The sequence below is a fragment of the Myxine glutinosa genome, chromosome 1, assembly GCF_964187855.1.
Source record: "Myxine glutinosa chromosome 1, kmMyxGlut1.1, whole genome shotgun sequence".
Lineage (NCBI taxonomy): Eukaryota > Metazoa > Chordata > Myxini > Myxiniformes > Myxinidae > Myxine > Myxine glutinosa.
Genome location: NC_136261.1, coordinates 356,947,631 through 356,963,952, shown reverse-complemented (window position 1 = coordinate 356,963,952; position 16,322 = coordinate 356,947,631). Strand labels below are relative to the sequence as shown.

The following is a 16,322-nucleotide window of genomic DNA, read 5'->3' as shown; positions in this document are numbered from 1 at the left end:
TGGACGGATTTGGACTAAACTTGATGGACAGGTTGGGTGTCTGACAAAGACTAATCGATTCGATTTTGGTAAAGATCTGAATGTGGATTCGGATACGAGAGTAATTTAATTTCTAAGTGATTCTTCACCATTGATCGGATGAAAAGCGATATATAACATGATATTTAAAAAAAGTTATGGACAAGTTATAACTAAACTTGGTGGACGAGTTGGTTCGGTGACAATAACCAGCCGATTCGATTTTGGTTCAGGTCCGAATCCAGATCAAGCCTATCAGTGGGATACAAAACGTAAACTTTTCAGCCTGGCGGAGGTAAGCGCTCTACCGAGTACCGTTCTAGTTACTTTCTTGTTCTGTCCATTTGTGTCAGTGCCAGTCCTGTCATTGCCTTTTTGCCCTCTGTCACCTCGCTCTTTCATGAGCTTCGATTTTTTTCATGGAAAAATAAAAATATTGAGGGGGTTTGACATGCTTTCCACGCTTTCAAATGCAGGTTGGCGAGAGAACCCTTTTCTTTTTTTTATGTCTCCGTCCCCGAAGGTGGCCGGCCGGAGGCATTATGTTTTCGGGTTGTCCATACGGGCTAAACCTCGTTTTTCTCAGCAACCATATGTCCAATTGAGATGAAACTTTCAGGGTAGGAGTGACACCCATGTAGAATGTTTTTATGATAATTGTGACATCATAGGTCACGTGATATGGCAGCCATCTGTGAATAATTAAACGCAAAATTAAACGCAAATCATTTCATCAGCAGCCAAAAAACGCAAATAATTGATTAAACGCAAATAATTAAAAATATATTCCTCGGAAACCACTGAATGGAAAAATTTGAAACTTGGCACATTGTGAAGTACTCCCAATGGGGAACAAAAGCATGATAATGATGACATAGGTGAAGTTGTATACCTGCCAAAAATGTTTTAATCGAATTCCTTATCCTAAAAATCTGAAATTGCATGCACATGATCTTTGACCCATTTGTATTGAAATATTAAATTTATGACATCATTGGTCACATGGTTTGGCAGCCATATTGGATTTAATCTAAAACCTTGAAAAAACATTTTCTCCCAAACCACAAAATCAATTGACTCGAAACTTTACGTGTGTCATTGACTAGGCATAGCGATTAAAAGATGATCACGAAAACATCATTGGTTACATGGTGTGGCAGCCATATTAGATTGAAAGAAAATATTAAATAATTATATCTTTGAAACCGCTTACCCTATCAATACAACATTTTACAAATATCATCTAACACCATTGTTGTATATAGTTTTTAAATGATGACGTCGTAGGGTCACGTGATTTGGCAGCCATCTTGGATAGAAAAACGAACCTTATCCGATCAACACGAAACTTCACAAACGTGATCCCCTACCCATACATATGCAGAGTGTACATTTTAAAGGTCTTATGTCATGTGGTATGGCAGATATATTAGCTTGAAAGCCGATATTTAAAAGAAACTGCTTCACCGATCGATGTGAAACCTGTCGTGGCTGGTGAAAATGTGGTACTCGAAAACAGCTGAAGGGATTTAAATCAAACTTGTTTATTTTTAGGAAAATGAATGAGGGCATCTACCCGTTGTGGGACTATGCAGAGGCATATTGGTGACACAGTCGCATTGCTCTAGTTTATTCCTACTATTTGACCCTCCCAGCATGGGTATCGCTAGTATCGCTCTTTGAGTCATTGTAATATGCAAACTACAGCACCACACTAAGGTGTTGGTAACTGAATCAAGCATCCCAATAAAATATTTTCATTTTATTCAATTTCTGCCATTATTATTAAAATTTTCATTTTTGTTTGCAGAGTATAATGTACGCCATGGCGCCATGAAACGGTGTGTTTGAGGAGAGAGAGAGAGCTCGATTAAGGCTTTGAGGTTCGGCTGGAATAGCCATTCCGGAACCTGTAGAAGATACAACTGAACTTTTGTACATCTTGTCATCAGCTTTGATATTTTATTTCTGCACATGGTTACCCCCCCCAATTTCCCACGCTTGTGACAGTAGCCTATGTGCAAACAAGATATCGGTGTTAGCCAACCCTGGTACTACACAATCTACTTACTGCAAAGTAACGTCCTCCATTATGCTTGGATCCCAAGATCTTGCTGTTCAAGTCTGAGAAAATTTCAAAATAAGGAGAGAAAGCATGTTTGAGTAGAGTCATGATGTCAGTATAGTTGCATCTACCTTGGAGTTGATGAATTGGATAAACTTGAGACAAAAAAAGAGAACTTTTTCATTTGTCATTATTGTTTATTTGTTTTGCTCGGTTCTGTTTGTGTGTGCATACAGCCAACGAAGTATTGCAAGATATTTATCTTGAGGACTGTGCGCTGTGCCACGACTTGATCTCTACAACTGATGCCGTGTCGAAGAAACGACCAGGAGAGTTTGAAGGTACGGTAGAATAGCACAACCAGCTTTTTTCGGATGGTTCCGCCCAAGTCATCCCACAACCTAGAAGTCAATACGTATATTTCTTACCCGCATCTTTACAAAGTTATACAATCATTATCAATTTTGATAATGTCTGTGTCGTATAATTTTATGTTGTACAGTATTCTTGTTACATTATTAAGGATTTAACAATTTGCCTCAAACCTACATCTACTGATTCATCTATACTCTTATGTCGGTGGGGTAGGGTGATATATAGATTTAGGTAGATCTGCATAGGTAGGTGCTCCGATGTCACGAAGAAGAAGAATCGTCTCGATGTACATAAGTCAGGGACCTGTCTAGCCCGGTTTGTCGGATTAAGGTGTATCTTCATCCCCATTACGAGGAATGGGGCATGTTAAGTAATTCTAGGGTTTATGCTAATTCCCCGGTGTGTCGTCCCCTCTGTGATCATTCCAGTGTCCCTTATGGCAACATATCACATACATTAGCTAGGCCCAATAGAGCACCACATTAATTAAATTCCTCCGCCGCCACAATGACTTACGGACGAACAGACCGGAAGCGGCCGCGCACAATGCCGGCATGATGAGCAAACATTGAACAGGCAGGCAATAGCCACGCCTCAAGGACTCCTGATTGACAACGGGGAGGGGCGAGTGGGAAGCAGGTCGCTGATTGGAGAGGAAGGAAGGTGATGGACGTGCCACACTGATTGGCCCCCGAACGATGACACGGACACCAAAGGTGCGAGATGCTCGGCCAATCAGTGCAGAGGGTGCGAAACACTACCAACAAGCGACGCACTCATTGGAGGAGAAGCGCCGGGACGTGAGGAAGGCACGAAAGACCACAAAGAAGCGACGCACTGATTGGCAGGGAGAGAGAGCTGACATCAGACGACTAGCGATAAAACGACTCGCTCGCCGGCATTTCGTTCTTCTCGTTTTGGCTTCCTTCCTGCCTGGACCCCCTTTCTACCCTTTCCTTTCTCTCCGTTTGGACCTCTTCCCTTGCGATCCGGAGATTGCCTTGCTTGTTGACGTTGGAGAGACGTTGGAGCGCCGACGATCCTCTTGCCCGGCGTTTACGCACGTGACCTCGCGGGCGATCGCACAGGGACGCAAGGCCTGCCGGCAGCGGCGTACGTGGGCCTAGGGAAGCACGAGCGAGGACGCATCGAGGCCTGGTGAACAGAGGCACGGGAAGGCCTGCGTCGGACGATGGTGCTCAAGCCCGACAATTCCTGACGGACGCTACACCACCAGAAAGATAAGATGCACCACACATGCACCACACATGCACCACGACGATTGCTTTATTTATCCTTTCCATTTGTCCTGTAGTCGAATTCAGTATGGGAGCGCTCCATTAGAGGGGTTCAGTTTTTACCGACACGTTCCTTGTTATCGGTTTCCGTGTAATAAATATTCATTTTGTACATAATTCCGTTTTCGTTCGTGAGTTAATTTCCACAGGGTGAAGACGCTGGCGCGCGCGGACCGTGAGGTAAATCTCGCTGCTTCTTCTTCTTTCGTTCTTGCCCCGCGCATATTGCCCCGTTCTTGCCCAGTCAAATCCGCCATTGATCGTCGCCTCATTAAGCTCGATTGCTATCCGTGATTTTCCGGTATTGACCGAGGGGAATCACGCGACAATACAATAATGAAAACCTGACTGTGCTACTGCACAGTGCTCTGCGTGATGATTATGTGGGGTTCAGGGATTAACCCATGCAGGTAGTGACGTGGCCACTGCGGGTCCTATATCCGTGCCTTCCTATCTATATCGTGTTCTGTCCAGGAGGTCTTTCTTGGGGAGGTCCAGGAGGTCTGTGGGGTCTTTCTTCCAGTTTGTATAATCCTCTGCAAATCTTATTGGTGTAGTGATCCATCAAACCAGCTAATCACGTACAAAACAAAACAAAGTCTGTGTGAAGTTTCACCCGAAATAAAGGACTATGCATTATGCTATGTGCACAGTACCACCCGAGTGGGTTCCAGACGAGGAGTGCAACGAGTGTGCAGCTTGCTGTTCTCCATTCACGGTCATCAGGCGTAAACACCACTGCAGGAACTGTGGAAAGGTACCATTTGCTTCCTGGCTTTCATTCCCTGACAATTACAATATTCCTTTTTATGTTTTACATACTTATGGTTTTTCTCAAATTATTTAATTTTCCCTAACCTCTGTATAATTCCAAGTGACTTTTTCTCACTGCTTATTGGAAAAGGCTATAAGCTTGACCAAAGCTCTTTATCAGTCAGCTTTATGTTCCTGGCATAGCATCTGTGGGCCTTGCGTATTGTCACATCTCCAATTTCCATCAAGATCGCTAAACCTTTGCCATCTTGGCACACCTTTGAAAATATCATGATGGTTTAATACTGGTTTGGCATTGTTGCCTCCATTCCCATTGCACCTCACGTGAGACCTCAATAATTAGTCTTCATCACACTCAGTGGTGTAATGGTTGGAGCATTTGCTCTGAGTCTGTGAGGTCAGCGGTTCAAACCCAGACCGAATAATACCAAAGACCTACAAATGGTATATGCTGCTTCCTTGCTTGTGGCCTAGCATTTATAAAGGTTTGAGCAAGGACAAACAACCATATGTTTGCCACCACTGTGCAGGTTTGATGAGCCGAATAGCCTCTCGTCTTGAAGTTCCTTGTAACAGCAACTTGTATAATATTATACTAGCAGGGACCTGCGGAAAATCTGCACAATGTAAAATGCGACTTCAAGTCCTCGACTCTTCCCCTTCCCCCTCCTCACAAACCCCAAGTCCTGATCTCCCGCCTTCCAACCCAAAGTCCTCTCCCGCCACCTCCCAACCTTAAAGCGTCAACCCCCTCCTCACTAAAAGTCTTCAAATGACCTCCCAACCCGTCACTTTTGCCTGTCCAACTCACAATCCCGCAAGATATGCAGAAAAGACATGTGACCATGAGCAGGTTAATTGTGCCAATACACGACCCAAAACCGATTATCTTCTTCCTGATGCATATATATACATAATGTCAAAAGTAAATAATGACCTCGGACAAAGCCCTTTATAATGTCATGGCCTGAGTTTCAGCCCTGCTTGAGAGAATGCTACATAGTTATTTGGGTAGTGTATAAGGCAACAGACCACTGCCTCGATTGTTGAGGCCTATCTTCACAAGGCCCAGCATCCTTTTAACTGTTGCTTTGGTCGTTTTACAGTGTAGAGAAAACTTGTAGGGACGGCATGTTGATTGTGAATATGACAGTTCCGAAGATGTCTTTGACTTCGTATAGCAGTAAGCAACAACATGGCGACCGTATGATTTTTTTTTTTCCAAGTGTAAATTGTGGGTGGAGTCAGGTGAACTGTCCAACCAATGGGTGGAACAGAATGGTACAAAGAGCCAGACAGACACATGGACAAGCGTATTATTATTAAGATTAACAGGGACATGCGGAACCTCCACGGTAAAGGTCCTTGCTTGAGAGAATGCCACACAGTTATTTGGGTGGAGTATCGGCAACAGACCGCTGCCTCAATCGCTCATGAAAAAAAAAAAAACAATCCGAGGTTGAAGCAAAAACATGCCCTCAGCTTATGTGCATATACACTAACGGAAAAGAGTTCTGTGCACTGTAAAAATTCCACAAAATGATACTGACATGTACCCAAGCAATATATTGGTCAATCAACCTGTCTTAACACGTTCCCCAGTTTGCCCGTGAATATCTGAATCTCCACGCACAAATTGCCTGACAAGTGTACTGAGTCACGTGACAGTGCTACACGTTGTACTGAGCAAATTGCAATGCAGCACGATTTGGTGAACCATCCCAGTTTTAAAAACATTTTTATTGAGGTCCAAACGTCGTAAACGTGATGCCACACCTTACCGAAAATGACCGTCGAAAAGTTATATTGGCATGCTTTTTTTTTTTTGTATACAAGATTGAGGCTCGTGTAAGAGCTAACATTAATCACCAAAAAAAACTGACACACAAAACATACTGCTCTGCAATCGTTTGCCGTTAATGTTCTATGACGTCATACAATAAAGGGAGCAGGAGACAAGATGGGGAGAGAGAGGGAAGCACACAAGTACAACAGCAGAGAACAGGGACATTGGGAGATCTGTGGGAGGCAGAGGGCTTGCGAAGAAGAGGCATGGGAAGGGGGGGGGGAGGTGGGAGAGGTATAAAACACATGGACACTGCTAGGACTTCCAGGAAAGACGTTGGTATTTCAAAAAAGTGGATCTGGGGTGAATTAACGGGGGTAGAAAAGATCAAGGTTTTGGATGGGGGAAGATAAGAGATGGTGCTGAACAGCTGTTTTAAAGACCTGGAGGGAGGAGTGGGATTGAAGAGAGTGAGGGAGTTTGTTCCAGAGGCAGGAGAAAAGAGGAACGAAAGAGTGAAGGTGAGCAGAGAGTCTTTATTTTGGAAATTTCACCAGAAGAAGGTTGCTGGCAGATCTTGCTCGACCTGTAGGAATATTTGGGGGACAGAGCACAGATGGAGCTGGGGGGAGCTAGGCTGGACAGAAGTCGGTAGAAGACAGAAAGACCACCTACCTGCCTGCGTTGAGTGAGTGAAAGGCCCTCGCACTTGGCTTCATCGCGGGAGATTCCAATGATTCTGAAAGCTTTGGTTTCAACAGCGTGAAGCTGGGCTAGGTGTGAGGCAGGAGCACTGGCCCAGAGGGGAGAACAGTATTCCATTGAGCTGCGGATGAAAGCCTTGTTTGTGGTGAGGAGCTCGGTGTGCCAAGAAAGGACTTCACTCGATGGAGAATGCCCAGTCGGCGACTGGCATTGGAGGCCAGCTTGGAAATGTGTTTTTCCCAGGAAAGATCATGGCAGACTGTGAGACCCAAGAGATTGACAGAACTTCTTGGAGAGGATTGCTGTGAAAGTAGATGGGAGGGTTGTCCAGCGGTCTTTTCGGAGAGACAACGTAAGAGTGTGAGATTTGTCAGGATTGAAAGACATGTTCCACTTGTTTGACCAGTCTGTGATTTTGTCCAGGTCTGCAGAGAGTGAGGAGGCTGCAGACTGCCGATCTGAGGGATGAGGAATGGTGCGGCAGAGAGTGGAGTCATCAGCAAAGAGATAGAGAGGATTTTCCAGCGAGTCGGAGAGATCATTGATGAAGACCAGAAAAAGCACAGGGCCCAGACCACTGCCTTGGGGAACTCCATCCTGAACAGGAAGGGGAGATGAGAGAAATCCATTCAGGGCCACACGTTTAATATGACCAGAGAGGAAGTCCGCAAGCCATGTGAGGAGATTTCCATGGATACTATAGGAGGAGAGTTTGGTGAGCAGAGCGGGGTGCCAGACTGTATCGAAGGCACGTGATATGTCAAGGGAGACAGCTCTGATTTCCTGTTTGGCATTGAGGACCTCCATCCATTGTTGAGACAGCAGAAGCAGCATGTCTAGAGTAGAGTGACCTGGTCTGAAACCAAATTGATGATCAGAGATCAAGCCATTGGAGAAGACGAAGAATTTGATATCCGAAGCAATGATGGATTCCATGACTTTGCTGATAATTGGGAGCAGGCTGATTGGTCTGTAGTTGCAAGGATCTGTTTTTGCACCTTTTTTGTGTAAAGCGGTAATGTTGGCTGATTTCCAAGCAGATGGCAGATGACCTTGAGCAAAAGAGAGGGTGAAGAGAATAGAGAGAGGGTGTGAAAGAACGGCAGAGCAGGATTTTAGGACCCGTGGGCTGATTCCCTCTGGTCCAGTTGCAGAATCAGAGTCGAGGTTTGACAGAAACTTCTCCACCTTGAGACAGAAATGCCACAAAACATTGTGGCTAGGTGTTTTGGTGTTCATTGGAACTCCATACATTCACTCTGGAGACATTATCAACAAACTGGCAACATCAGAGACCGTCCACATTCTTGGTGACCATGTGTGACGTCACGTTGGCAGGATAACCATATCTGGTTGGTGCATCTTAGGAATTTGTTCCAGACAGCAAGTTTGACAGCTCACAGCATCTGTCTTGTGACCAATCGGTGCCAGAACTGTCATGAATCGGTTACGCGAGCATGACATCCGACCACGACGACCAGCAGTGAGTCTGATTTTGTTGCCACTGCATCAACATAACATACCTGCCTAGTTTGGTATAGACAACGTTTGAGGTTCAGGAGACTAGAATGGGCTACTATACCCTTTACAGGTGAGTCAAGGTTCCATTTCGACAGTCGTGATGAACGTTGTTGCGTTTATCAACGGGAACGTTACGCTGACGCATGTGTTGTGCAACGTTCGTTGTTCAGTGGTGGAAGATTGATGGTTTAAGGTGGCATCACCGCACATCACCTAATCCGTGCTTTGTGCACGGAGATCATTAACGGCAATTTGACAGGTATTTGGTACCATGACGAAGTTCTCTGTCCTTACGTCCTCCTGTTCATGCAGGTTCATGGATGTCGCATCACACTTCGACAGGATAAATCGTGCCCTCACGTCGCACGGGCGGTTGCTGATTGCACAACAGAACTTTCCCATACTCCCCTGGCCACTTGTTTCACTTAATCTTTCTCCCATCGAAAATGTGTGGGATGAAATGGAACGACGATTGTGCAGTCTTCAAAACCAGCTGTCTACGTTGGCCCAACTGCGGCAGGCCTTAATTTAGATCTAGAATGACATCCCTCAAGCCTTCTTCGACCATCTTGTGTCCTCAATGAGGCGCCGTTGCCAAGCGCGTGTCAATGCAATGGTGGTCACACCAGATATTAAGCTGTCAGCTGAATTTTGACTGCACCCGTCTTCGAGCCTCTGGAGACATATCTTGCACATGTGTTGACATTCTCATGTCGATTTCACGTTTATCAAACACAAAATATTGATATTGATTTCTCATTTCACATAGGTGTAAATGATGCACAGGAACTTTTTTCCGTTGGTATATAATACATCATGGTTAAATAGCTCAGATAAATTCCAATATTCCAAATTCCAATATTCCAAATTCCAAATTGCCCATAGGTTGACACGAGAGGCCTGAAGCCTGAGGTCTATACGTCTTATGGCTTGCACAAAGCCCGTGACGCCTATTAGCTCCAACCTTTTGATATGTGCTGATCCTTTTAACAGTCACTTTGGTTATTTTACATTGCTGTGGGGATTTGCTTCCATTCAGCCACAAGAGCATTAGTGAGGCCAGGCACTGATGTTGGGCGAATAGGCCTGGCTCGTAGTCGCCATTCCAATTCATCCCAAAAGTGTTCGATGGGGTTGAGGTTAGGGGTCTGTGCAGGCCAGTCAAGTTTTTCCACACCGATCTCAACAAACCATTTCTGTATGGACTTCGCTTTGTGCACGGGGGCATTGTAATGCCGAAACAGGAAAGGGCCTTCCCCAAATTGTTGCCACAAAGTTGGAAACGCACAATGGTCTAGAATGTCATTGTATGCTGTAGCGTTATTTCTTTTTTCTTTTTTTTCTTTTTTTTGTGTACAAGATTGAGGCTCGTGAAAGAGCTAACATTGATCACACAAAAAGTCAAACCGCCACATAAAACACAAAATAAGGGGAGGCGTAGACAAGATGGGGAGAGAGGGTGAAGAGGACACAAACGCAACATTTGAGAGCAGGGACATCGAGAGAAATGTGGGAGGGAGAGGGCTTTGGGGGAGGTGGGAGAGGTATAAAACATATGGACACTGCAAGGACTTCCAGGAAAGAAGTTGGAATTTCAAAAATATGTATCTGGGGTGAATTAGCGGGGGTCGAAAAGATCAAGGTTTTGGATGGGGGAAGACAAGAGATGGTGGTGAACAGGTGTTTTAAAGACCTGGGGGGAGGAGTGGGATTGAAGGGAGTGGGGGAGTTTGTTCCAGAGGCGGGAGAAAAGGGGAATGAAAGAGTGAAGGTGAGCAGAGAGCCTAGATTTTGGCAGTTTAACCATAAGAGGGTTGCTGGCAGATCTTGTGCGACCTATAGGAATATTTGGGGGACAGAGCACAGAGAGAGTTGGGGGAGCAAGGTTGGAGAGGAGTCAATAGAAGACAGAAGGACCACCAACCTGCCTGCGGTGAGTGAGTGAAAGGCCCTCGGAGTTAGCTACATCGCAGGAGATTCCAATGATTCTGAAAGCTTTGGTTTCAACAGCATGAAGCCGAGCTAGGTGTGAGGCAGGAGCACCGGCCCAGAGGGGGGAACAGTATTCCATTGAGCTGCGGATGAAAGCCTTGTATGTGGTGAGGAGCTCAGAAGTGCCCAGAAAGGACTTCGCACGATGGATGATGCCCAGTCGGCGACTGGCTTTGGAGGCCAGCTTGGAAATGTGGTTTTCCCAAGAAAGATCATGGCAGATAGTGAGACCCAAAAGCTTGAGCGACAGAAGTTCTTGGAGAGGATTGTTGAGAAAGTAGATGGGAGGGTTTTCCAGTCGGTTTTTTCGGAGAGACATAGTAAGAGTGTGAGATTTGTCACGATTGAAAGACATGTTCCACTTGTTTGACCAGTCTGTGATATTTGTCGAGGTCTGCAGAGAGTGAGGAGGCTGCAGACTACCAATCTGAGGGATGAGGAATGGAGCGGCAGAGAGTGGAGTCATCAGCAAAGAGATAGAGAGGATTTTCCAGAGAGTCGGAGAGATCATTGATGAAGACCAGAAAAAACACAGGGCCCAGAACACTACCTTGGGGAACTCCAGCCAGAAGAGGAAGGGGAGATGAGAGAAATCCATTCAGGGCCACACGTTGACTACGACCAGAGAGGAAGTCCGCAAGCCATGCGTGGAGATTTCCATGGATATCTTAGGAGGAGAGTTTGGTGAGCAGAGCTTGGTGCCAGACCGTATCGAAGGCACGTGATATGTCAAGGGAGACAGCTCTGATTTCCTGTTTGGCATTGAAGACCTCCATCCATTGTTGAGACAGCAGAAGGACCATGTTCAGAGTAGAATGACCTGGTCTGAATTCAAATTGATGATCGGAGATCAAGCCATTAGAGAAGAGGAAGGATTTGATATCCGAAGCAATGATGGATTCCATGACTTTGCTGATAATTGGGAGCAGGCTGATTGGTCTGTAGTTGTCAGGATCTGTTTTTGCACATTTTTTGTGTAAAGCGGTAATGTTTGCTGATTTCCAAGATGCTGGCAGATGACCTTGAGCAAAAGAGAGGGTGAAAAGCACTGAGAGAGGGTGAGATAGAGTGGCAGACCAGGATTTTAGGACCCGTGGGCTGATGCCGTCTGGTCCAGTTGCAGAATCAGAGTCAAGGTTTGACAAAAACTTCTCCACCTTGTCAGGAGAGAAGGACACAGAGTCCAGGAGCAGTTGGTTTCGACTGGGTAAGGTGGGAACAGAGAGAGATGGGTTTGGGACACAATATTTTGAGGCAAACACAGAGTTGAGGCATTCAGCTTTGTCACGTGCGGTGTCAACTGTGTAGCCATTTGAGGTAAGAGAGGGGATGGAGGGGGAACAAACACCAGACACGGGTTTGACCAGACCCCACCAGGATTTGGAGGAAGGAGACAGGTTTAGGAGTTCATTCTTGAGTGTGGAGAGATAGTGCTTCCTGGCACTCCTGAGGGTAGACACACACTTGTTCCGAGCTTGGTGGAAGGAACTGAGATTGCCTTCAGTTGGACTTGCCTTCCAAGAGGCAAAGGCAAGTTGTTTCAGGGCAACTGCCTCACCACCAGATTCAGTGTACCATGGACGGGAGGAAGGGTAATACAACTGAAGACGAGATGGGATAAATCTGTGCATGAGAGAGAGCAGTTTGCTTTGGAAGAATTCCCAGGAAGAATTTATGTCAGAGGCAGTAGAGATGGGAGACCAGTCCAGATGATTGATGGCTGCTTGCAGACAGTGCCAGTCAGCCTGAGTGAAATGCCAGACTCGTCGGCGCTGAGGAGTCTCTCTGAGAATGGCCAGAGAGATGTCCACTTTAACAAGCACATGATTAGAAGAACCGATTGGAGCAGAAGAAGAGCAGCAACAGACATTTGCAGGGAAGTTTGTCACAAGCAAGTCTAGAAGAGAAGGTACTCCATTGACTGAGATCCAGGTCGGGAAATTGACAAATTGTGTCAGTCCCAATGAGTCGCAGAAGTCCTTTGCTGAGGTGCCATGGCTGGTGAGAGAGGAACCCACACCCATCCAGCTGGCATGATGACAGTTGAAGTCGCCACATATGAGGAAGAGAGTTGGGATGAGTTGATAGAATTTGATCCATGTTGTCAGACAGCCAAATGTAAATGGAGTCATCACTATTTGGAGGACGGCACAGAACACATATGAACAAAAGGTGGGAGCGGAGAGGAAGCCGTAGCCAGAAGTACTCCTGGGGGTGGGGTGGAGAGAGGGCAGTGCAAGGAGAGTGAGGAAGAGAGTTTTTGATAAAGATAGCAACCCCACCACCAGGACGAGGCTCAGGTCTATCATACCGGAGGAGGGAGTAACCAGGAAGAGATATTAAGGAATCGGAGACCTCTTGAAGAAGGAAAGGTTCTGTTAAGCAGAACAAGTCTGGATTGTCAGAAGCAACCTGAATGGAGAGATCAATCAGGCTTGAGCGAAGGCCCCGGATGTTTGATTCCCATACCGTTAATGAGGAGAGAGGGGGAGCATCGGGTGCAGGGGAGGGGAGGGGTAGGGTCAGATGAAGGATGAGAGGGGGAGGTAGGGAGAGCTGTTGATAGTGGGTCAGAGATTACAGAAGAGTTACAGGAAAGGGAAGGATGAGGAGGACGAAAGGTTTGATGGTGATGGGGTGAGGGGTTGTTTGAGGGGAGGGGCAGAGGAAAGTAGAAGGTTGCGGGAGGTGGAGGTATGAGATAGAAGGGAGACGAAGTGGGGAGGAGGCAGCTTTGAGGAGGAGGGGGGAGGGGAATTGGAGAGGGATGGTACTGGGGGGGGATTTGAAGGGGTTGGGTTGGGGGGGGTGTTTTGAAGGGGAGAGGTGAGGGGGGAGTTTCGGAGGGGAGGGGCAAGGGGGGAGATTTGGAGGTGAGGGGCAAGGGGGAGTTTAGAAAGTGGATGATTAATGAACGACGAACATTTATAACAAATTGGGTGTATTGTGATTTTCAAGTTAGCGATCCGTTTAAGAACGATACAGGAGGGGTGGAATGAATGTGAATTTAGAGCATGTAGTGAGGAAGAATTATAAGAGATTGAATTTTTTTTTGAAGTGGAAATTGAAAAGAGCCTTTTAAATAGGAAGAAAAACAGCTTGTTGTAATATACCACTGAATAAAACTGCAGGGGAAAGTTTAAACATATTTAAACAGAACCGTGAAGAACAATCTTGTATTCACAAAAATACCAACGGGGAGAGGGCCTTAGAGGAACAACCACGAGTCACTTGAACAGGGCAAAAAGGAAAAGTTCACGGGGAAGCTTAAACATTTTAAAATTGAACAGTGAAAACTATCTGGGGAATGGGGTGAAAATGGGGGTGAAATGGCGGTGAAACATGTGGTCGAAGAACGAACAAACGAAAAGAACAAAGAAGGAAATGTTTTTGTTTTTTGGGGGTTTTTTTGAGTTAAGATTTTAAATGAGGAAGTATGAGGTGAAAAGACTGGGGAAAAAACTGATAGAACGAGAGTAGAAGGACCACAATCGACCGCTGAGAGAAAAGAAAGCCTCGAGGTAGGAAGCTTCAAGAACTAGGCTGCAAATAACGCAGCACGAAATACACGACTATTTTATACAGGTATGAAAGATTAACATCGAGAATCCTCCGAGGGACACACTATAGGTACACACACGTAAGATAAATACAGTTTCGACAAAAATACAATTGTGAACAATTACTTAACTTCGAGCGTGCGTGAAGATCGTGGACAGCTTCGAAAAACCGTGACCTCCCCGAATTCAATTCAGCTTAGATCCAGCTTAGCTTAGATCCCCTTCACTGTAACTGAGGGGCCTAGTCCGAACCATGAAAAACAGCCCCAGACCATTATTCCTCCTCCACCAAACTTTACAGTTGGCACTCTGCATTCGGGCAGGTAGCGTTCCCCTGGCTTCCGCCAAACCCAGATTTGTCCGTCGGACTGACAAATTGTGAAGCATGATCCATCACTCCAGAGAACGTGTTTCCACTTCTCCAGAGTCCAATGGTGGCGAGCTTTACACCACTCCAGCCGACGCTTGGCATTGTGCATGGTGATGTTAGGCTTGTGTGCGGCTGCTCGGCCATGGAAACCCATTTCATGAAGCTCCCGACGAACAGTTGTTGTGCTGACGTTGCTTCCAGAGGCAGTTTGGAACTCGGTAGTGATTATTGCAACCGAGGACAGGCGATTTTTACGTGCTATGCGCTTCAGCACTCGGCAGTTCTGTTCTGTGAGCTTGTGTGGCCTACCACTTCGCGGCTGAGCTGTTGTTGCTCCAAGACGTTTCCACTTCATAATAACAGCACTTACAGTAGACCGGGGCAGCTCCAGCAGGGCAGAAATTTGACCAACTGACTTGTCGGAAAGGTGGCATCCTATGACGGTGCCACGTTGAAAGTCACTGAGCTCTTCAGTACGGCCCATTCTACTGCCAATGTTTGCTTATGGAGATTGCATGGCTGTGCTTGATTCTCTTGAAACACCTGTCAGCAATGGGTGTGGCTGAAACAGCCGAATCCATTAATTATAAGGGGTGTCCGCATACTTTTGGCCATGTAGTGTATGTAGTTTTCTATAGCACTAATATGGCGGCTGTATAATTTTGCATGTTACAATTGTGAGTGGAGTCAGCTAGCTGTTCAACCAATGGTTGGAAAGGAGCATTACACATGGACGGATGGACAAACAAGTGCATTATTATATAGATTATTATGTTACATTATTTCTTGTACAATGGACAAAGCAAAATGTACTTTATGCATGTGCCATTTACACTACACACAACAGAGACCTGACTTCCCCATACCCCTCTCCTTATCCTTCCAGATTTTCTGCTCCCGCTGTTCTCCGCACTCCGCTCCTCTACCTCGCTATGGGCAAAGCCGCCCAGTGCGTGTCTGTACGCATTGCTTCCTCTTTCACGTCACCCCGTTCTGCAGTGAGCAGTCTACTACGTGAGATAGGAAGTCGGTTGGGAGGGCTCTTGGGTGGATGAGGAGAGTGTGAGATGCACCTCATCTTCTGGATTTGGATTCCTTTTAATTCTACATTGTACTGGCGGTAGAGCTGGCTTGCCGGCAGGCCAAGAACCCGTCATGCCATATTTCCTGCCAAGTATTCCAGCAGCTCCCTCAAGTACTCCATATCCTTAATTATTATGAGCTGTAACACTGTGTACGGGTCTTGACCCAACCCGATATTGTACAAAAACTCTACTGAACTTAAAACTTTTATTTCGCAAATCAACTTTTGTACTAACAAAGTATCGGAAGTTGCAAACAAGCGACGAAGGTAAACCCTCTTCTCCTGCACCTTTCTTTTCTGAGACGGACTTCATTTGCTTATGATGATGAACATGCAACTGAAACGCCATCGGAAAGAAAGGCTCGATGTAATAAATAATGTGGCTGGTTGTTTACTGTATATTTGGTGCAATTGATAATTCTGTTGGTTCTGGAATGAAACAATAAATACGACTTCCTTTTTATTTATTTTTTACACGCCCTTTCGTGTTTCTTCAATTTACATCGGACCAAATCGCCCAGTGATAAGAAAGGAATGGTTCACACTTCGAAAGACCTGATATTATTGGTGGTGTAATCGTTTGATCATCCTCTCGGAGTCGAGGAGGTCGGCTGTTTGAGTCGAGTCATAAGAAAGACTTCGTTTTTTTTAGCTCACCTAGAATGACGTTCAGGGGAGCTTATGCGATGGCGCGTCGTCAGTCCGTAAACACTTGCAACTTCTCGAAACCGCTGATGGGATTGTGACCAAACTTGGCACAAATTATATTTGTTA

At 45.8% G+C, this 16,322-nt stretch overlaps 1 protein-coding gene across 14 annotated transcripts in view; it reads left to right on the top strand.

Annotated features, from left to right (window-relative positions):
* The window catches only part of ZFYVE28 (zinc finger FYVE-type containing 28), a 129,647-nt gene extending 113,636 nt beyond the window's left edge, over window positions 1-16,011 (top strand). For all 14 annotated transcript variants that reach the window (XM_078769947.1, XM_078769954.1, XM_078769948.1 and 11 more), the window contains 3 exons: window positions 2,320-2,424; window positions 4,410-4,513; window positions 15,351-16,011. In XM_078769947.1, the coding sequence (XP_078626073.1) occupies window positions 2,320-2,424; window positions 4,410-4,513; window positions 15,351-15,482 (341 nt within the window). In that variant the 3' untranslated portion in view covers window positions 15,483-16,011. The remainder of the gene's footprint in view (window positions 1-2,319; window positions 2,425-4,409; window positions 4,514-15,350) is intronic.
* Window positions 16,012-16,322: the final 311 nt, after the last annotated feature.